Genomic DNA, 23,491 nt, shown 5'->3' on the forward strand with positions numbered 1-23,491 from the left:
CCCCCGTCCAACTTTCCAGTAGGGCAAGATGTATCTTTATACCTTAGTGCCTCTATATCATATTTCCCAGTTACATGTGAAAAATAATATAAATATATTTTAAACATTTAATTTTAAAACTTTGAATTCCAGGTTCTTTCCCTTCCTCCCTCATCATGCACAATTACTGGAAAGCTGTGAAATTCAATGTAGTTTGTACATATGTAGCTATGCAAAACATTTCCATAGTGGATATATTGTGAAAGATTGACTATATTTCCCTCCATCCTATTCTGTCCCCACTTGTTCTATTCTCTACTTTGACCCTGTCCCTTCAAAATTTAAGTTTTTATGCTTGTCAAATACAAGTTTGCTATAATCATTCCCTGCTGTAAATTGTATATATACTCTCTTCCATTGATCTACCTTTTTAACTGTTAGCCCAGACTAAAAAGTTTTGAAAATTAAAATTAGTTTATAAAATAGTTTAAGATTTGGTACTGCCAAACCTTCATTTGTATTTCATCTTTAATCCTTTTGATATATTTCAGTTTTATTTCTTCCAAAATAATTTTATGATTTTTTCTAATTGTCTAAAATAATTTTTGACAGTTTAATTGAACTGGAATGGAATCTATGAATTAGTTTAAAAATTGTTATTTTTATTAAATTGCTCTGACTACCTACGTACAAGTAATATTTCTCTAATTATTTACATTTGATTTATTTGCATAAAAGAGGTTTTTTTCCCCTTAGGACAAGTTTAATAGAACTACAAAAGATGATATGGGCTTGAGCCCAAAGAGGTAACTATGGTACAAACATTGTTAACACAGCACTTCGTCATTAAGAGTTAGAAAGAGAGAGCTGGCAGGCTCAGACAGAGGGTTGCTGCCCTGAGGGAGGGAGGAATGATCTGGATGAATCAGACCTCATGAGTAGAGGGCTTGCCCAGCTACCCCCCACTGCCTGGGATCCCTCTACAAAGACCTTTGAGTTGAAAGGTTGGGGAAAATCAAGCACATTTGTCCTGCAGACAGCAGCTAATGAATCTGCAGGCCCCATTGGAGGGGGAGGAAGAGGACCATCCATGGCTGCAGAGAGCAGCTCACTTGGAGAAGCATTCCTTACTCCCCTCAACATCAAGCTTGATGGTGTCACTCCCCAGTTTCCAGTGAGCAGGGCACACTTCGCCATTCTCATCTGTGAACTGGAAGCCCTGGAGAAGCCAAAGATCAGCCCACAGGAAGGTCATTGATGATGATCTGGGAAAGATCCCCTTCTCATCAATGATGAAGAGACCCCTCAATGAAATTCCCTCATCTGCCTTTAAGACCCCAAAATCTTAAGCAATGGTGCATTTGGGGTCAGACAACAATGAGATATTCACAGCACCCAGTCCAATATTCTTCTTGAACTTACTGACCCAGGACAGGTGACAGAAGTGCAAATCCACTGAGGCACCAATCACTTGGAAGTTGATTTTCTTAAATTCTTCAGGTCAATCACTGAAAGCAATAATCTCCTTGGGGCACACAAAGTTTAAGTCCAAGGGGTAGAAGAACAACACAATGTATTTCCCTTGTACTCAAGAAGGCTGATATCTTTGAACTGTTAATCAGGCATAACAGCCCATAGCTTTAAAATGGGGGCTGTGTACCCAATCTTGGCATTTCCAGTAGACATGCTGAAAGCAACAGTAAGGCTCCACAGACAAGCTCGGAAGAAAGAGTAATACATGAGGAGGATCTGGAGAATGCCATGAAGGAGGTTTTTTAAAAAACAATTTTACTAGTAAAGTTCCTGGGTTTGTTTTGGCAGGTATATTATAAGATATTTTCTACTGTTTAGATTTATTTTAAATGGAGTTTCTTCTTCTTGCAGGGTTTTGTTTGTGATATATAGGAATTCTGATGATTTAGGTGGATTTCCTGCTACTTTGCTAAATTTATTTATTATTTCAATTAGCTTTTTAATTGAGACTTTGGATTTTCCATCCATATCACCTATTATCTTAAAAAGAGATGGCTTTAGTATTTATTTTCTATTGTGATTCCTTCTATTTACTTTGTCTCTCTTATTGCTATAGCTAGGAATCCCCATAAAATACAGAATAGTATTTGTGACAGTGAGCATCTTTATTTCACCCCTGAAATTATTGGGAAAACCTCCATCTTATCCACATTATGAAAAATGCTTGCAAAGGTTTTAGATAAAAATGTTTTATGAATTTAAGAAAAATACATTTGTAACTATACTTTGAAATTTTCTTAATAGAAATCAATGCCATATATTATGACAACTTTTTCTGCATCAGTTGACATAAACATAGTTTTAACTTTTATTATTGATCTAATCAATTATGTTCATAGTTTATGTTCAATTTCTTAAGCTCTTTACATGTGTTATCTTCTTTGAAATTCCAAATAAGACAAAGAAATATGTGCTACTCTCATCCCCTTTTACAGATGTTGAAAGTTAGATTGCTGAAGGTAAGTGACTTGCCCAGAGTCACAGAAAAAGGATGTTCTGAAGTACTATTTTGACTCAAGTCTGCCTGACACCGTGTCCAGTGCTGTTTTCACTATGCAGCCCAGCTGACGCCAAACTTGGAAGGTTACCAGGATCATGCCACTGGGTACCCATGTCACCTGCGATGCTGATGATCAGCACCTACAGTGGCACTCCATGGGCTTCCAACTAGTCACCTTAGCATGCCCCAGAATCACTGTCATCCCACTTTTCTCAAGTGCATTTCTTCCAGGTGCTGTAATTCCGAGTCAAGGCTCCAGTAATTTCTTAATGAATTGTGAGGTCCCTTTGCAGTGGTTCTAGAAGGGAACTCTCTGGACATGGAGGGTCATATTTGGATGTGGTTCCCATAAGGAACATTGAAAATAAAAATGATTTCCTTATGGCGAGAGCTCTATACTTGGAATCCTGTTCCTTGAACTAGAATGATTTATCTGCTGTTCACTAGATAATCTCAGGTAAGTTGTTTTATCTCAGTGGACCTCAATCGTTGTTCTTTAAAATGGGGGTGAGGATGATAGACTGCTTTTAAGCTCCCTTTCCATTCTAAATCCTAAGAATCTGTGATGGAGGGAAAAGTGTTCATCCCAAGAGTTTGTGAATATGACCCTTCATGAGGTGGAGAAATTGTGGCTGTGATGTGTGTCCAAGGCTTATCTTTGTAGAAGGAAATTCTGCTTGGTACAAATTGGGCTATGCAATAGCCATCTCTAAACTTCCATGATCCTGAGCATAGTGAGAGAACTTTATGAGAACATCCAAAGATAGGATTTGGGGAGTGACTCCTCTGGATTGTGGGTGCTTAAGTACAGGTCCACATGATCTCTTACTCACAGAACATGGTGGACCTTTGGCCATGAGTGGTCAGTTCTCAGTGCAGATGCCTGAGCTGAAAGTGTTTGCTGTTGTCTGCTCACACTGAGTCCTATCGAACAGTCAGATCCAGGATGCCCTACCAGAACCTCCTCCCTGAAGCAGTGACATGGGCCAGAAACAAAGTCCCTGCAGCCCTGTTATCACACAGAAACACACACAAGTTCCCAAGTTGAAAAGGGACCATGGGAGACTCCAAAATTTCACTCATCATGTGAGCTCTTATGGGAAATGTTAGGAAGAGGGCAAGACATGTTATTCAACTTCTGTTTTTCCCCTGAATGCAGAGATACAGCTGGAGATGCTGAAGAGAACACAGTCCCCAGAGCTCCTTGTGATCCCAGATGTATCTTTGCAGCCTGGGGCAGGAGTGAACTAAAAGGGGTGGCTCATTTCTTACATAATTGCAAGTGACTGAGAGACACAGAGCTGTGAAATGTCCAGAGGAATCTTATAAATTAAACCCCTGGTCTTACATCATTGTCCTTGTCATGGACAAGGGCCTGACTCATGTTCCTTTGTGTTTCCTCAGTTATGGATAGAGGACTTAAGACTGGGCATCAGTAATATTTCTGTGACTGGTCAATTCCCCATCAGTCAATGCCTCAAGCAGTCAACTTCTCTGATACAGGCCACTGCTTCTATTCTTGAAGGTCTGGGACTTTGGATGGTATTGATGGAGATGCTGCTTCTCATTCAGAGAGACACTTTTTGGGTGCTTTCTTCTCTGGTCTTGACACTGCTGCTGCAGCTTCCTGCTTCAGTGTGCAGGAGTGAGAAGCCCCTCTGCTTTTCCAAAATCAGCCCCAGCCTCAGCAGAGATGGGGACCTGGTGATTGGAAGCTTTCTCCCTCTGTATTCAGTGAGAGCGAGTAGTTTTACAAAAGCAGAAGTTTTTACAAGTCTGCCCAACAAGGACTGCAGGAGTTATCAGTAAGTACTTCTCTATGTAAAAGTATTCATTTTAACTGAGCTGATGTTTTCAAAGCATTCTTTTTTAAAGAAAGGGCCAACAGGAAAGTCCTAGTTGTAATGCCCAGTGATATTCCAATTCTCCCTCCCCTCTGCAAATCAAGTTTGTATTCACCAATCTATTTTAATCTCTCTGGTTTTCTTACAAAACTGAAGATATAGTACATTCTATTTGTCTCTCTGTCTCTTTCTGTTTTTCTATTTATATCACTGTCTCTTATGTTTCTGTTTCAGTTTCTTTTGCTATCTGGTTTGTTTCTATCTCTGTCTCTATATATCTTTTTTCCCTTAGCTCTGTCTCTCTGGCTCTGTATCTCTGCATTTCTCTCCTGCACTTCTTACATCCTCAGGGGTCTTGGCCTTGAGAAGTTGCAGACAGAGAGAGAGAGAGAGTTTGTAGCATTCACTGTAATTTATTCCTCCACTCCCCATATTCTGACCCTTAGTGATCATACTAACTTTACAAATCCATGGCTAGGCTTCAGTTGGGAACTGGGAGATCATTAGTATTGCATTTCTTGGGATGACAGAGGTAGAGATGGAAACCAGCTAAAGTAAACAGGAATCCTTAGGGATATAAAATACTGATGTTGAAATGAGTGTCACACTTAAAGATATGAAATGTTCTGATTTCCCCTTGACCGATGTGGGAGGGTTTGGTGTTTGTTTCTTTAATCAGGTTATGCTGAGCTCAAAGCAGGTGACAAATTGGAATTGGACCTCAGTTCCAGAATTTTATTAGACTATGCGATCATTGTTATTATGGCCAGGCCAAGAATGGAATTTTGTCTGGGCTCTGCTCCTATTGCACACTGTGGAGTAAATACACCAGGAACCCTACATCTAACAGTGCAGCCTCAGATGTAAACCTCTGTGAGTCTGCACATCACAAACTGGTGTGGAGGCAGTGGGGTCCAGATTTACACACACACACACACACACACACACACACCCACCCACACACACACACAGAGTTTTCTCTTTCAAGATATTTCTTTCCAAGGAGCTTCACTATAAGGTGGATGAAGAGTTAAAGGGTGGTACAAGAATGTATGATAGGGTAATGAAAGACAGATTATAGAAAAAAAAAACAAATAGTCCTTGTCCATGGACAATCTCACTACTCCTTTGGATCTCTATCTGCCTGCACATCTCTGTCTTTTTCTCACTATTGAGGTTCCTTTACATTTCTCTATTTCACTTTGTGTCCCCACTCCCCCTCCTCCCTAACTATATCTCCTTTAATGGTTCTGCATAAGGAAATAAAATCTGTTCGAGTCAAAAATATCTGAATTAAAACCTATCTGAGACATTTACTAGTTTTGTGATATGGGGCAAAACACTAAACCTCTGGGTGCCTCCATCCCATGGTCCTAGTGGGAATCAAATCATATCATACGTATAAGCCCTTTGAAAACCTTAAAACACCATCTGAATATACTTTTATAAGAGATGGTGAATACACCATCTCTTATATACTTTTTCATTTCTATTCCTTGAATGGTTCAAGATGTTCAGTGCCATTTTCTCCTCCTTTGTTATGCTTCACCTGACAGGACTGGTGATGGTTGTCTTTAGACGGGGGAACATTCCAAGTCTCTATGCAGGTTAGACAAAGATTCTGCTGTGAATTGAATTCCCTTCTCATCTCTATGTTGTTTTTGACCAACTTCTTTTTGAGCCATTGTCCTGGATGGAGAAAAACAGCTTATTGTGCAGTGCCTCATTCTAACGGCAGAGAATGTGAGTGAACTAGAAAGAAAGCCACTATTCAGCTGCCATTTATTAAGCACTTCCTTGTGCCAGTTCCTGCACTACACTCTGGGGATAAAAGGCTAAGAATGTGATCATCCCTGTCATCGAGGTTCTTACATTAGAATGGAGAGAAGAATATATTCGTATGTAAATATGACCTAAATGGGTACAAAATGATTACCAGGTGTGGAGGGCACTGGCTGTGGAGAAAGACAAGAAAGACTTTGTGGGGGGTGTGCCTGGGGGCTCGGGTGAACAGCTGATTTTTAAAAACCATGGAAAGAATGGACTGGTATCTCAAATGCTCAGAGATCTGGCAGGTAACCTCTCATGCTTCTTTCAGGTAAAATCAGTTTGGATGCAAATACAAGAGGGAAGGGACAGATTGAGGTATTCTCTTCTCAGCTGCTGCCTCCCAGAAAACTGCTCTGTTGTCCTTAAAGTGGGAACTGACAGAGAAAAATGTCCAGAGTGTAATTATTTTAGAGAATATTGACGGGAATAGAAGAGCTCTTTGCTTAGAAGCAGCAGTGTTTTAGGTGACTTTGACTTTCAGCTCTTCTACACTTTAATAGCAAAGAGAAGGCAGTGGGGAGAAGGAATGGAGGCCTGGATAAGGTTTTGTCCTTGAAATGAAGACACAGTGGGAAGGCCTGACTGCAGATGCTGTGCGTGCAAATTTCACAGGATTCCCATTTCTAACTTTGCTTCCTATTTCTGCAGTCCCCTCTTCCCAGACATGATGATCAGGAGGTTCATAAATAGTTTACATGGACAGAGAGCCCCCTGATCGTGGTGCTTACAAAGCACCCAAAGTGCCTCCTACTCCAGTTACATGCTTCACAAATATTACCTCATTTGACTCTCACAACTACCCTGCCAGAGGGGTGCTATTATTATGCAAATTTTACAGAGGAGGAAAGTGAGAGAAACAGAGGTGAAATGGCATGCCAGGGATCACACAGATAATAATAGTTTGTGACTGTATTCCAACTCAAGTCTCCCTGACATCTGGCCAGTAGCTGTCTCCACTGTCCCACCTAGCTACCTGCTCACTTATACACTTTCTATGTGCTCCTGAAGTGATTATTGTCCCTAATTTTATAAATGAAGAAACTGAGGCAGAAGGACTTTAAGTGACTTGCCCAGGATCCAAGGCTAAATTTTAACTCAGCAGCCCAAGCCCATAAATCTATTCATTCAGACAGTCTCCAGGACCTTTTTCATTATTCATTTTCAGTTCCTCATGCCTACTGCCACCCTTTACATATACTACACATTTCCTGGCTGATTAAAGACCTTCCTTTAAGAGGTATACCAATATTCAGGAAACCTTTTCTTATGACTTCATTTGAAAATTTACCCCCATACTCATCATTCTTACATTTTATTTATCATGCATGATCACTTTTCCCCTGATACCATGTATTAAACTCATGTGGGCATTTCTTGCCTTCTTTACTGTGTCATGGAACATTCTGTGAACAAGGTCCATCGGCATCACTGACATTATCTACCACATAATATGGGCTGATAACTTATTTGTTGAATAAATGCATGAGTCTGTCAGGCACATCCAAATTAGAAATTTGTAAAACTAGCCAGAAACCTGATAGGAGCCACAGAAAAGGAGTAATATGGGAATAAGTCAGCTCATTCTTAATAATCAACTTGGGCCTGAAAGGTACAGCAGAGTATAGAGGAATGGTCTCAAGTCAGGAAGACCTGTGTTTAAATCCAGTTTCACTGATTGGTTGGATGATGTTGGACAAATCAATTAGCTTCTGTCTCCCTCAGTTTTGTATTTCTGAAATGTGGATAATAGTAACATATATCTCCCAGGATTGTTATATAAATTAAGTGGCATAATCATTTTAAGTTGCTGAAAACAGTGCCTGGCCCATATAAATGTTAGTTACTATTATTGTCGCAGTCGGTTATAAACACAAAATGAGCTGAAATGTTTCTTTTGAACATCACATAACAGAGAGCTTTTGTACTGAAATGCATTTTCTCTTCAGGTTTTGTTAGTGGTTTCTGATTCTCTGCCTCTCAGGTGGCTCCACAAAAACTACCAGCAGGCCTTGACCATAAAGTTTGCTGTGGAGGAGATCAACAGGCACCCTTTTCTGTTGCCCAACATTTCTCTGGGATTCCAGCTCTATAATGCCTACCATAGTGATGAGAGGACCTTGGAGAGCTCCCTGAGGTGGTTGACAGGAGGGAATCAGCTAGTCCCTAACTTCAGCTGCAGAGGGCAGCACAAGTCTGTGGCTGCCATTGGAGGAGCCACATCTGCTCTGTCCATCCAGATGGGGACCCTGCTGGAGCTTTACAAGATCCCACAGGTGGGTGATATTGCACCTCCTACCTTCTAAACCTTTATCAGATCATTCCAATTTAGGAGAGAATGGAAGGACCTCTGACTGACTTATATCCAGATTGTACACAAGGAATAGAATGAGAGTTACCTAACCTTGTGGAGGTGTGGGGGCGGGGAATATCTAAGCATCTAGAGAGCGCCTACTGTGTGTCAGGCCCTGTGCAGAACACTCCTACGAATATTTTCTCACTTGATCCCCCCCCGCAGCCTTGTGAGGCAGATGCCCTTATTCTTCCCAACTGAAGCGCACAGAAATCACATCATTGTCCATGGTCCCACTAACAGTAAGTGTCTAAAGACAGAAGTGAACTTACCTTTTCCCAATTCCACATCCAGTACTCTCCTCATGCATGCACAATCTGCTTCATACATGACAAGAGGGTAAGAAGTATCAGTGATACAGACAGCAGAAGAGGCCGCGGGCAGGGGGAGGGGGGGGGACACTAGAACAAGCAAAAGAAGACAAGCCATCGAGGAGAAGTGCATGATCACTAGTATGGAAAGATGCTGGCATGTATGAGGACTTGGAAAAGAAGATTTGATTTGACAATGAAGAGATCATAGGTGACTTTAGAGAGAGCAAGTTTAGATAAAGACTTTAGATACTATATGGCAGAAAGTCTAGCAGAAAGTGAGATGAGAAGAAGAGAAGGTTTTGAACATAGATGAATGATTAAGGAATTCATCCATGATGAGGAGGTGAAGTATAGGACAATAGCTACCAGGATTAGTGGGATGCAGTAGGCATTGTTTCTAGGATTGGAAAGAGGGATGTGAGCATATTGACAAGTAGCTGGGAAATAGCCAGTAAATAAGGAGAGTTCACAGGTTAGTGAGAGAGTGGGAACAATACAGAAGGCAATCTGGTGAAGAAGATTGAATTGGATGGGATCAAGGATGTATCCAGAGAAGTTTACTTTTAGAATGAGAGAGACTCCTTCCTCACATTCATAGGTGAAAGAGCAAGGGAAGGTACTTATACTTTCATTTTATGAGAAGTGAATAGAGAACTCATTATAAATGACAAGTTTTTTGTGAAGTATGAAATAAGCTCATCAGTTAAGACTGTAGGTAGAAGGAATACTGCAGGAGACTTTACAACGCCTAACATTTATATATTATTTAAGGTGTGCATTTTACTGTACAGGTATAAAGTGCCTGACACATAGTTAGTACTACATGTCCTAGCTTTTATTCTTGTTATTTATATTATCTCATTTAATCCTCACCACACACCTGGAAGGTAGGTTTTATTGTAATAACTCATTTTACAAATAAGGAAATAAGAATAATTGACATACCTGAGATTTGAACTCAGGTTTTCCTGACGAGGGGGCCATTGCTCTGCTCTATTCACTGTGCCACCTAGCTACCGTTAGATGAGAATTTTTGGAATAATCATTTTATCCAGTGAGATAAAGATTAGGAAATGTAAAAGAATTGTCTCACAGAAGTGAGTCATTCTTGACTCCCTTTGAGTTAATAAGAAGAACCTGTTGAGGACCCAGTCAGCACAGTTTTCTATGCCTAGTTTCTGCCATACTGTTTTGCAATTTTCCCATCAGGTTTTGTCACATAGTAAGTTCTTCTCCCAGAAACTGGAGTCTTTGGGTGTATCAAACCGTAGATTACTCTAGTCCCTGACTACTGTGTCTTGTGTACCTAATGTATTCCACTGATCTACCACTCTTTTTTCTCATTCAGTACCAAGTGGTATTGGTGACTGCTACTTTATAATACACTTTAAAATCTGGCATGGCTAGGTCACGTTCCCTAGCATTTTTTCATTAATTCCCTTGACCTTCAGGAACATTTGTACTTCCAGAATAATTTTGTAATTATTTTTCTAGCGCTAATAAAATAATTTTGGTAGTTTGATTCATATGGCACAAAATAGGTAGATTAATTCAGGAAAATTGCCATTTTTATTAAGTTTGCTCAGCCTAAATATTTGCAATTAGTGTTTTCCCAATGATTTAGATCTGACTTTATTTGTGAGAAAAGTGTTTTGTACTTGTCTTGGCAGGTAGACTGACGAATATTTTATAATTTCTACAGTAACTTTAAATGTTATTTCTCTTTCTTGCTGTTGGGAGGATGTTTTAATTTGCATGTTTCTTTTCTTTTTTATTTTTAAATGTTTTATTAACTTCTGATTTATATCATTCATTTCCAGCAGATTTTGAGTTACAAATTTTCTCCCCATTTTTCCCCTACCCACCCCCTCCAAAACAGCAGTCCCACAGGATATTCCCTCCTACAATGTGCTCTCTCCTATATTTTCTCCCATACCCCTTTCGACTTTTCCAATGGATCTCCATGCCCTAGTGCCTGTATATGTTATTTCCCAATTACATGTAAAATAGTATTAATAATAGTATACATATACACATGTATATATATTTGAATATTTTATTTTAAAACTTTGAATTCCAGATTCATTCCCTTCCTCCCTTAACTCCTACCCTTACTGGGAAGATAAGCAGTTCAATATAGGTTGTAAGTGAGAATAATGCAAAACAACATAGTAAATATATTGTAAAAGACTGACTATATTTCACTCCCTCCTATCCGACTTCCCAGTTGTTCTATTCTCTAATTTTTTCCCATTCCTTTTCAAAAATAGATGCTCCCAACTTCCCTCCCCCCCCAGCCTGCCCTGCCTTCCATCATCCCCCCTCTCATCCTCTTAACCCCTATTCTCCTGAAGGGTGAGATACCCTATTTAGTGTGTATTTCATTCCCCGCTCAAGCCAAATTCAATGGGAATAAGGTTGACCCATTCCCTTTTGCCTTCCTATTCTTCCCCTCCATTGTAAACATGTTCCCTTGCCTCTTCTATATGAGAGAGTTTACCCCATTCTGTCTCTCCCCATCTCCTCTCATTATATTCCTCTCTCATCTCATAATTTCACCTTTTAAGTATCATTCATTCCTGTAAAATTGGTCCTGTGCCCTCTATGTACACCTGTAAACATATATACACACATTCACATATGTATTCATATGTCCATATACCCTCATATACAGACATATATATTTCTATTCCCTTCAACTACTGAGAAAAGTTTCATAAGCTACAATTATTGTTTTTCCATGTAGGAATGTTAATAGTTCAACTTTGATAAGTTCCTTATGATTTCTTTTCCCTGTTTACCTTATCATGCTTCTCTTGTTTCTTGTATCTGAATGTCAAATTTTCTATTCAACTCTGGTTTGTTCAGCAAGAATGCTTGAAAGTCCTCTATTCCACTGAATGACCATATTTTCCCCTGAAACATGATACTCAGTTTTGCTGGGTAGGTGATTCTTGGTTTTAATCCCAGCTCCTTTGACCTCCAGAATATCATATTCCAAGGGCTTCGATCCCTCAGTGTTATAGCTGCCAGATCCTGGGTTATCCTGATTATGTTTCCACAATATTCAAATTGTTTCTTCCTGGCTGCTTGTAATATTCTCTCCTTAATCTGAGAATTCCGAAACCTGGCTATAATATCCCCAGGAGTTTTTTGGGGGGGATCTTTTTCAGGAGGTGATTGGTGGATTCTTTCAAACTCTATTTTGCCCTCTGGTTCTAAAACATCAGGGCAGTTTTCTTTGAGAACTTCCTGGAAGATGATTTCTAGGTTCTTACTTTGATCATGGCTTTCAGGTAGTCCAATAATTTTTAAATTATCTCTCCTAGATCTATTTTCCAGGTCAGTGGTTTTTCCCATGAGATATTTCACATTGCCTTCTATTCTTTCATTTGTTTGGATATGTTTATCAGCATCTTGATTTCTCATGAAGTCTTTTGCTTCCATTTGCTGCACTCTAATTCTGAAGCAATGATTCTTCTCATTGAGCTTTTGGGATTCTTTTTCCATCTGGTAAATTTGGCTTTTTAAGGGCATTCTTATCCTCATTGCCTTTTTGAGCCTCTTTTGCCATTTGAGTTAGTCTATTTTTCAAGGTGTTATTTTCCTCATTCAGGCTGTTGACTCTAATTTTGTAATTTTCTTGCATCGTTCTCATTTCTCTTCCCAATTTTTCCTCCACTTCTCTTATCTGCTGCTTAAGGTCCTCTATGGCCTGTAACCAGCTCGTATTTTCCTTTGAAGCTTTTGGTGCAGGAGTTCTGACTTTACAGTCTTCCTCCTGTTCCATGCTTTGCTCCTTTTTGTCCCCAAAAAAGGAGTCTAATGTTGGAATCTTCTCTCTGCTTTATTCCTTTTGCCTGGTCATGTTGCCCCTCAGTCACTTGACCCCTGGGCTCTTTGCCACAGTAGGGCTCTGCCACCAGATAGGGTAGCTTTCGACCCAAACGCTGGGGTTTTCTCAGCTGCTGGAGGAATTAAATGGGTAACCTTGGGGCAGCCATGTAGCACAGCTAGTAAGAGTACTGGCTCCAGTGTCACGATGACCTGGGGATCTAATCCCGTCTCAGACACTTAGCATCCACCCAGAAACACTTGGCCGTGTAACCTTGAGCAAGTTACTTAACCCCAATTGCTTAGGAGTGGTCAGGTGGCTAAGCAAGTAAGAACACCGGCCCCAGTGTCAGGATGACCTGGGGATCAAATCCGGTCTCAGATACTTAGCACCACACCCAGAAATAACTGGCCATGCAACCTTGAGCAAGTTACTTAACCCCGATTGCTTTAAAAAAAAATGGGTGTCCTCTCTGAGATCTCCACCCGCTCTGGCAAGCTGGATACACAACCCAGTACCTCCACCCTAGACTGCAATCCAGATCCAAGAAGGTTAAAGCAAAAGCTATTACCCCTCAGAATGGTGCTTGGTCCCTCTACACTCTGCAGGCCAGGAGCTGAAGCTGCCATGTGGCACTGGCTGCCTGTGCCTGGTGGCTCATCAGCTTATTTCCCTGGGGGCAAAAGGCAAGCACTCCCACTTACTGGGTCCCAAAGTCCAGACTTCACTGACTTCTCACTTTGTCCTTCACATCTATGTGTTGATAAATCTGGAAATGTCCACAGCTGCTGCTGATCTGGATTCCATCTGGCCGGTGGCTGGTCAGGCCCGCCCTGGGGCTGAAACCTAGGTATGGGGCTGGGCTCAGCTCCCAGAGCACTGAGCTGGCCGATTCCTGCTGGCCTGCCAGGCTGTCCTCAATGGGAGGTTAGATTCTCTGTGTCATTTTGCAGATTCTGCAGCTCCAAAGTTTGTTTAGAGTCCCCTTTTTACATGGATTGGGGAAGGTGGATACCGGAGCTGCGTGCAGGTGGTGTTTCTACTCTGCCATCTTGACTCTTCCCCACCTAATTTGCATATTTCTACTCAATATTCATTTAGAGCACTTTTCACATTGGAGAACTGTCTGTTCTCATTCTTTGACCATTAATCATCAGGGGAATTACTCATTTTCTTACAGATTTGACAAAGTTCTTTAGAAGTTTGAGATGTGAGACCTATATTTGAGAAAATATCCATAACCCTAATTTTCTGCTTTCCTTTTGATCTTGGCTACATTTGTTTTACTTGTAAATGTTTAATTTAATGTAATTAAAATCTTAGTTTAATGTAATTAAAAATATCCATTTTGTATCTAACTTTGCTCTCACTTCCTCTTGTTTACTCATAAGTTGTTCATCTGTCCAGATGTCTGATAAGTAGTATATTCCATGTTCTTCTAACTTTCTTTATATCTAGATCATGTGTCCATTTTGAGCCTATCTTGATATACAGTGTAAGACATGCCAAGTTTATGCTCAGTTTCTCTCATATTCATTTCCAGTTTTCCCAGTAATTTTTACCAAATAATGTTTTCTTATCTTATCCCAAATCTTAATTTAAATTGGAAAATCAGCTAAAAGATTATTATGTTTATCTGATGCTTCAAATTGTATGTCTACTATATTCCATTGATCTACCTTTCTATTTCTTGGCACATATTAGATAGTTTTGATACTTACTGCCTTATAGTATAGTTAATCTCTGATACTGCTAAGCCTCCTTCCTTTGCATTGTTTTTATTAGGTGCTTTGATATTTTTGACTTTTTGTTCTTCCAAATTAATTTTGTTATAATATTTTCTAAGTAAATTAAATATTTGAGATGGAATTGAATCTATGAATTAATTTGGGTAATATTGTCATTCTTATTATATTGTCACTTCCTGCCTATGAATAACCTTTCTTCTATTATTTGAATTTTATTTGTATAAATTTTGTCTATATCATTCCAAATTTTGTTTTTGGGAGGTGAACTCTCAGATTTTGGGGTTTGCTTTACCATGTAGAATTATTTTATATGAACTATCTTTTACTATTTCTTTTTGTGTGGTTTTGTTTGTGATATATAAGAATGCTGATGAGTTATGCAGATTTACATAATAGCCTTCTCCTTTGATAAAATTATTAATTGTTTCAACTAACTTTTTTACTCAAGATTTTTGGATTTTCCAAGTATATCAGCATATTGTTACCAAAGAGATAGTTTCATTCCACATAATGATTCCTTCTATTTCTTTTTCTTGTCTTATTTCTATTTTTAGGATTTCCAGTACATATTCAATGATATTTTTGTCAATATTCATCCTTCACACCTGATTTTACTAGGAAAGCTTCTGGTTATCCCTATTAAAATAATACTTGCTGATGGTTTTACATGAATGCATGTTATCAATTTAAGGAAAAATCCATTTATGCCAATACATTTTTCCCTTTCAAATGTTTTTTTTTAATGCAAATGATACACTCATGGCATCTTTGAAGTTTTATTATTGGTGCAATCCATCGTGTCAATTGTTCTCTTTATGTTAAACTATCCCTGCATTCCTGGTACAAATCTTATTTGTTCAAAAAGAAGAATCTTTGTAATATACTGTTGTAATCTCTTAGCTAGTGTTTTACTGAGGATTTTTTTCCTTCCATATTCATTAAATTTGTCGATAATTTTCTTTCTCCATTTTTACTCTTCCTGGTTTAAGTATCTATCATATTTGCTTCATAAAAGTGTTTTGAGGATCCCTTCTTTGCCTGTTCTTCCAAATAATTTGCTTAATATTGGAATTATCTGAACTTCAAATGTTGTATAGAATTTACTTTTAAATTCATATGGTTGGGGCGGCCAGGTAGCTCAGTGAGTAAGAGCACTGGTCCCAGTGTCAGGATGACCTGGGGATCAAATCTGGGCTCAGATACTTAGCACCACACCCAGAAATAACTGGCCGTGTAACCTTGAGGAAATTACTTAATCCCAATTGCTTAAAAAATAAAAAAATAAAATAAAACAAATTCATCTGGTCGCATTTCTCTTAGGAAGCTCATTTATGGCCCTTTTAATTTCTTTTTCTAAAATTGGTCTATTTAGATATTCTATTTCTTCTACTAAATCTAGGCAATTTATATTTTTGTAAATAGTTTTCCATTCCACTTAAATTGTTAAATTTGTTGGCATATTTTGGGTAAAATAACTCCTTATAATTGCTTCAATTTCATCTTCATTCGTGATATATTAACCCTTTAATTTTTTGATACTAGTGATTAAGTTCCCTTCTCCTTTTTAAAAATCAGGTTAATCAATTGTTTATCTATATTATTTTTTTTATAAAGCCAATTCCTAGTTTTATTTATTTATCTATTTTTTTTACTTTTTTTTTTTAAGAAATTGGGGTTAAATAACTTGCTCAAGGTTACATGGCCAGTTATTTCTGGATGTGGTACTAAGTGTCTGAGCCCGGATTCGATCCCTGAGGTCATCCAGAAACTGGGGCCGGTGCTCTTACTCGCTGTGCTACCTGGCCACCTTTTTTTTTTTACTTTCAATTGCATTAATCTCTCCTTTAAAGTTTAGGATTTCCAATTTTGTGATTAGTTGGGGATTTTTAGTTCATTCGTTTTCTAGTAGCTTTAATTGCATATGCAAACTGTTCGACTGCTTTCCCCCCATTTTATTGATGTAAGCATTTAGAGATATCAGTTTTTCTCTACTCACTGGTTTTCTGCATTTCTTAGGGTTTGATATGTTGTGTCAGTATTGTCATCATCTTTAATGAAATTATTTTTTGTGTCAATGATTTGTTCTTTTTTCCTTTTTTATTTTAGACACATATTAAACTTATATACGCAATAAGAAAAGAAAAATTAACATTGTAAACTTAAATGTAAAAGAAAAAAACATGTCATTTACACAGAACACAGGAGAGCATTTAGAATAAATAGCAATAACATCATTTAACGAAAGCCTGTATATTAAATACTGCATGTTATATTGAAAGCTGTTCATCATTTCTTTTTTTATTTGTAGTTTATCTCTTGTTCTCTGCTGTACACTTTTTACTTTGTTCTTTTATCCCCCTTCCTCCCATTTGTCTTCTTTCTGTTAATGCCTTTAACTCATTTTAATGTGGGATACTAGATGTAGAACTGTAAGGCTCCTTGGAGATCATCAAGGCCAACCTCGTTATTCTACCGATGAGAAAACAGAGGCAAACCGAGGATAATGATTTGCCCAGGGTCACACAGCTAGTAAGGATCTGAGATGAAATTTGAACCCAGGTTTTCCAGACTCCAAGCCCAGTGCCCAATCCACTATGCCATGCCCAATCTACTATTCCATAAGTAATAGGTATGTGCATACTCGTGTTATCCCCTACTGGACTATACTTTCCTTGAGGAGAGGGACAGTGTGATTTTCGCCTTTCTGACCTCAGTGTCTCACACACTGTAGACACACAAAAGTTTGTTGAATTAAAAAAGGAGAGAAACCATCTCCAGCATGCAGAGTTGTAGCAGTGGCAGCAGCAGCCTGCTAAGTCCACATGTGGCAGGGCCGGTGGAGGGGCGGGAAGGTGGGTGGGAGGTGGGGGGAAGGTAATGTTTGGAGTGGGATCTTTTTCCTATCGCTGTTAACTCCTCTACTTCTACATGCTACGTTGCCCTCCTATTACTTAACCTAACCCCACTCTAGCAATATCTCCTTTATCCTCCTGTTCCCCTAAATGTAAATAGCCTTTTATATACCCATTTGACCTGTTCTGTCCCCCTCTAATATTCCCTCCCTTATCCTCCCATTCCCCTAAGTCTAAAGACCTTTCTATATTGGCCTTTTAACCTATTTCCTCACCTTCCCCTCTAAAGATTGTGCATTTACCTTCTCCTTCCTCCCTATCTCCCTTAGATTTTAATTTCTTATTAGAAGACTTCTGAGCTCTTCCAGATGTATATGTATTTTTCTCTTTTAAATCCATTCCCAATGACAGTAGTTTTCCAGAACTAACAGCCCCCTCCCCCATATAATTTCTCTGTATTGGTTCTTCCTCTTGCACCTCATATGTATAAGATAATTACTCATTTAGCTGTTCTTTAAAGGTTTTACTTTTTGAAGTCATATCATACTGAGGTCAACCCCTGTCTTTCCTTTTTTTTTTTTTTTTTTTTTGCTTTTTGGAGTGCAATTGGGGTTAAGTAACTTGCCCAAGGTCACATGGCTAGGTGTGTGTGTGTGTGTGTGTGTATGTGTGTAGTGTGTGTGTTAAATGTCTGAGGCTGGATCCAAACTCAGGTCCTCCTGCCTGCGGGGCTGGCACTCTACTCACTGCGCCACCTAGCCACCCCTCCCAGTCTTTCTTATAAGCTACCTAATTACTAGTAACAATCTTAGACATAGTTTTTGCATTTTCATTTGCATTTACATGAGCAGTAAACATTCTGTCCTTATTTAGTCCCTTGTAATTAGTCATTGGTGTGTATCTTACATTTCTCTTCACTGTTTTATGTCAATTCATCTATTGAGTTCAGGGTGTTTTTTTTTTTTAACAAAGTCCTAAAAGTCTGACAGCTGAACAATTTTCATTTTTTGTAATCCGAATTATCCGAAGCTTTGTTGGGCATGATATTTTAGTCTGGAGGCCCAGTTCTTTTGCTCTTCAGTGCGTACTGTTCTAAGACCTGTGATCTTTTAGTGTCACCAGGGCTAGGTCTTCTGTGATTGTAATTGCAAATATGTAATATATATCTAATATGGATACTTTTTTTTCTTGTGGCTCATAATATTTTGTCCTTGATCTTGAGGTTTCAGAATTTAACTATAATATCTCTGTGAGTTTCTTAATAGGATCTCTTTCAGGTGGTAGTGAGGCAGTTTAAGGGCTTCAGGGATACCCCCCCAAAAGACCAGAGAGCTGGACAGGTTTGACTGACATGAATTCATGCACTCAAGCATTCTTTAAGGTGGCAAAGGTTTATGTAATGCCAATATGGTGGGCAGAACTCCTTAAGGAGCTTACCATTTGACAGGAATGACACTAAAGCTTCCTTGTCACTGGTGTCATTCACTACTGGAAACCTGGGGAATTGGTTTCTCAGGAGTGTATTTTTGTTCTGTTACATCTGTAGCAAGATAGCTTTGAGAATTGATGTCTATAGCTTGACTTCTGGGTTGTATACACCAACTTTGGGTATCAATACACAATAATTGTGTGGTTACAAGATAGTATTGTTTTTTATAAGAGAATTTCTTCAAAGGTCAACTTATTCTTGTGATGGGAAAAGAGAGTTTGTTTTACTGGGACCCACTCATGAGTTATTCCTAGGCATAGTGTCCTTGGGCTAGGAAGAAAACTGTCAGGAATACTGTTTTGAAGCTAGAGAAAAAGGTAGTCTTGGAATTGGGTTCCAAGCACCCCATCAGCATAACTACCAGTTCTCCTCCACCATCTAAATCCTCTGTAGAGATTCTTCCTCTTCTGCCTCGTTTGTATACAATAATTACTCTTTTTAGCTGTTCCTAAATGGCTTTACTTTACAATTCATATCATTCTCAGGTTTTCCCCAATCTTTCTATGAGCTACCAAATTATTAATAAGAATCTTAGACATATGTTTTTTATTTAATGATCTCTCCTGATTGAATCCATGAATTGTTCTTCAACCCACTCAGTCTTTAAGTTTAATTTGTTTAATCTCTAATTAGATTTCTTAATTTTATTTGTAATTTACTACATAAAATAAAAATTTCCATTATGTAGTACAATAAAAAGCTTATTGCACATGAAACTGCAAGTCTACTATGCATAACTTGCTATTCTTTTCAATAATATAACAAAATTATCAGGGAGATTCCTTGTTTTCTTCCCTTTCTCCAAACCCCTGCCCTGGGGATGGCTACCATTAGACACAAGTAATTATATACGTATAAGTGTGTGTGTGTATATGCATCTGTATATATTTATATATAATTCTTCTATCCATACTTCTGTTTATCAGGTCTTTCACATTACCACCAACACTGAATTCATATCCCCATTTTCATTATCCCCTACAATATTTGTGACTTTCCCTCTCATCATTTTAAACAATCTAGTAAGGGTAAAATATGAAAGATGTTTTTATATGCATATTTCTAGTCAATGATCATTTAGAGCATTATTCATATGACTATAAATTGCCTTTATTTCTTCATTGGAAAACTACTGCTCATATCATTTGGCTATTTATTAATTGGGTAATGACTCATATTCCTAAGGATTTGACAAAGTTTTAAAAAATATATTTTAGATGTGAGACCTTGATCTGATAAATTTTCTATAGAAAAAAATTCTTCCACTTTTCTGTTTTCTTCCTGGTCTGGGCTACATTTATTTTATTTGCATAAAATATTTTAAATTTCATGTAATTGAAATTATCAATTTACAGCTAATTTTGCTCTCTTTCCTTTTTGTTTTTTAATAAATTGTTCCCTTATTGTTAAACCTGATAAGTAATATGTTCCATGTTCTTCTAATTTTCCTGTAAAATCTCTACATATAGATCATGTAATCATTCTGACTTTATCTTGGTAAATGATTTAAGACACTGATCTATGCTCAGTTCCTGCCATGATGCTTTCCAGTTTTCCAAATGTTTTTTTTACCAAATAATGGATTTTCTCTCACAAAACCTTAGTACTTAAACTTGTCAAAGCCAAGCTTATTTTGTTTTTTGCTGATGTACATTGAATTTCTACTCTGTTCTATTGATTTAGGTTTTTACTTAATAGTAAATACCAGAGAGTTTTGATAATTACCACATTATAACATAATTTTACATCTTTACTATTAAATATTCTGGCATTACACCATTTTTCGTTATTTTAATTTGTTTTTAATCTATGGTTCCTTGGTCCCTTATTAAATATAATTTTTATCACAATATGAGTTGAAAATATCTACATTTTTGTTTTTATTCTTTTAACCATAACTTTTTATATCCTAATATATGGTCAATCTTGTAAAGGTGCCATGAACCATGAAAAAAGGTGTAATGGGGGCGGCCAGGTAGTACAGCGAGTAAGAGCACCGGCTCCAGTGTTGAGAACACCTGGAGATCGAATCCCGGGCTCAGACACTTAGCACCCACCCAGAAACACCTGGCCGTGTAACCTTGAGCAAGTTACTTAACCCCAATTGCTTAGGGGCGGCCAGGTGGCTCAGGGAGTAAGAGCACTGGCTCCAGTGTCGGGATGACCTGGATCAAATCTGGGCTCAGATACTCAGCACCACACCCAGAAATAATAACTGGCTGTGTAACCTTGAGCAAGTTACTTAACCCCAATTGCTTTAAAAAAAAAGTGTAATGAATTATGTTTCCATTCAGTTCTCTCCAGATATCTATCATAACTAGAATATTTAAAATTCTATTCACTTTCTTATCATTTTTATTATTTATTTTTTGGTTAGATTTATCTGGCTCTGGGAGGGAAAGATCAAAGTTTCCTATTATTATGGTGCTACTGTCTATCTCTACCTGTGATTCATTTAACTTTTCTTTCAAAATTTTAAATGCTACAGCACATATAGGTTTAGAACTAATATTGCTTCAATGACTTTGGTACTTTATTAAAATGTAGCTACCATGTTTATCTCTTTTAATAAAATCTATTTTAACCAAAGGTTTATCAGAGATCATAATTGCTATACCATGTTTTTTTTGCATCAATTGAGACATAATAAATTCTACTCCAACCCTCCTCTTTAACTCTCTGTGCATGTTCCATTCTTCAATATGTGTCTTGTAAATAGCATATTATTGGATTTAGATTTTCAATCCGTTCTGCTATTTTAATTTTGTGCAGGAGTTCATCTTATTCACATTCACTGTTAAAATTACTGTTTGAAAATTTTCCTCTATCTTAATTTTACTATTTTCCTCCTCTCTCCTTTTAACCTATCTCTATTACTTTAAACTTTACCCTCATTTCTCATTTTACCTACCACTCTAAGATTTCCTCACTCATCATCTCTTTTACCATGCTAATCTTTTTTTTAAATCAATTGGGGTTAAGTAACTTGCTCAAGGTTACACAGCCAGGTATTTCTGGGTGTAGTGCTAAATATCTGAGCCCATATTCGATCCCCAGGTCATCCTGACACGGGGGTTGGTGCTATTACTTACTGTGCTACCTTGCCACCCCTTACCATCCTATACACCCTTTTAGAAGTCCATCTCCCACCATGTCCCTCAGTTTTCTCACCTCTGTCCAAGAAGACTTCTACACCTCTCCATATGCATATGTTGTTTCCTTTCAACCAAGGTGAGAGTGAGGTTCCAACATCAGCAGTTCTTCACTCCCACCTACTTCACTCTATTAGGTTTTTTCTCTTTCAATCCCATTTTATAAGATAATTTCACCTTTTTTACTGTTTCCTTCTGAATTTCATTTTTTAAAATAATTCTACCATACAAAACTCATCATGAAACCTTTTTTTTACAACTACCTTAGTAATAATGACAGTTTTAAGAATAATCATGTTTTTATACATGAGTAACGAGTTTGACTTTAATGAGGGCCTTATAAATAGTCTTTAATGTTTTTCTTGTATTTCTTCTTGATCTTTTATATAAAATTTTCCATTGAGTTCTGGTCTTTTTGTTATAATTATGTGACAGCCTTTTAGCATGTCAAATATTCTGTTTTTAATTCAGGAATATACTCAACTTTGCATGGTAAGTTATTATTGGACACAACCTAGGTTCTTTGCTCTTTGAAATATAATATTCCAACACCCAATTTTAGTGTAGTAGCTGGTAGGTCTTGTGAAATTTTGTCCACATCACCACAGTACTTAAATTGCTTTTTTTTTGTTGTTGTTTCTTATCAAATTGCCCCCATAATTTGGGACTTTGGAAACTTGATTACCACATTCCTGTATTTTTTATTCATATGATCTTTTTAAGGTTGTAGACTACAGTAGTTTTCCATTTCTACTTTATCCTGTTGTTTTAGAATTTCAGGAAAATTTTCCTAAATAATTTCTCCTGATGTAACTAGATTATTTTTTAGATCACAACGTTCAGGTGGTCTAACAATTCTTAGATTGTCTCTCCTCCAGGTCTCCTCCAGATAGGGTGCTCTTCTAATGAGATGTTTCAGATTTGCTTCTATTTTTCTAGTATTTTTATTTCTTGGTGTCTTATAATATCATTCAATTCTGCTTGTCCAATTCTAGTTTTTAAGAAGCTATTGTCTTTCTTTCTTTCTTCTTTCCTTCTTTCTTTCTCTCTTTCTCTCTCTCTTTTCCTTTCTTTCTTTCTCTTTATCTTTCTTACTTTCTTCTTTCTTCCTTCCTTCCTTCCTTTCTTTCTCTCTTTCTTTCTTTCTTTCTTTCTTTCTTTCTTTCTTTCTTTCTTTTTTTCTTTCTTTCTTTCTTTCAGGGAAAGGCAGGCCAATTAGGGTTAAGTGACTTGACAAGGACACAAGGCTGGTAAGTGTTAAATGTCTGAGGCTGGATTTGAAACTAGGTCCTCCTGACTTCAGGACTGGTGCTCTATTCACTGTGCCAACTAGTTGGTCCTATAATCAAGTTTTAATCTAAATTTGTGGGTAATGTTGCTGTAAACCTCAGGTCCCCCTTATTCTTGTTTCCTAAATTCTCTCTGGGGCTCAATCTCAGTGATTCCTCTTCTCCTGCAAGGCACAGTTATGTTCCCCCAACCAGGCTGTCCTGAAAATGTTCTTACTCCCAGTGATACTGCCCTCTCTGGTCATATGCTAGCTTGTTCACAGCCATGACCCAGGA

The 23,491-nt window shown here is 37.9% G+C and overlaps 1 protein-coding gene across 1 annotated transcript in view; it reads left to right on the plus strand.

Annotated features, from left to right (window-relative positions):
- The first annotated feature begins 1,069 nt into the window (after positions 1-1,069).
- Positions 1,070-23,491, plus strand: part of LOC138167649 (vomeronasal type-2 receptor 26-like) — a 61,666-nt gene continuing 39,244 nt past the window's right edge. The window contains exons 1-3 of the mRNA XM_069096582.1: positions 1,070-1,229; positions 4,038-4,317; positions 8,168-8,459. Of these exons, the coding sequence (XP_068952683.1) occupies positions 1,070-1,229; positions 4,038-4,317; positions 8,168-8,459 (732 nt within the window). The remainder of the gene's footprint in view (positions 1,230-4,037; positions 4,318-8,167; positions 8,460-23,491) is intronic.

This window comes from Petaurus breviceps, unplaced genomic scaffold, assembly GCF_028583685.1.
Source record: "Petaurus breviceps papuanus isolate PSGF00001 unplaced genomic scaffold, PetGlider_PUasm1.0 243, whole genome shotgun sequence".
Taxonomy (NCBI): Eukaryota; Metazoa; Chordata; class Mammalia; order Diprotodontia; family Petauridae; genus Petaurus; species Petaurus breviceps.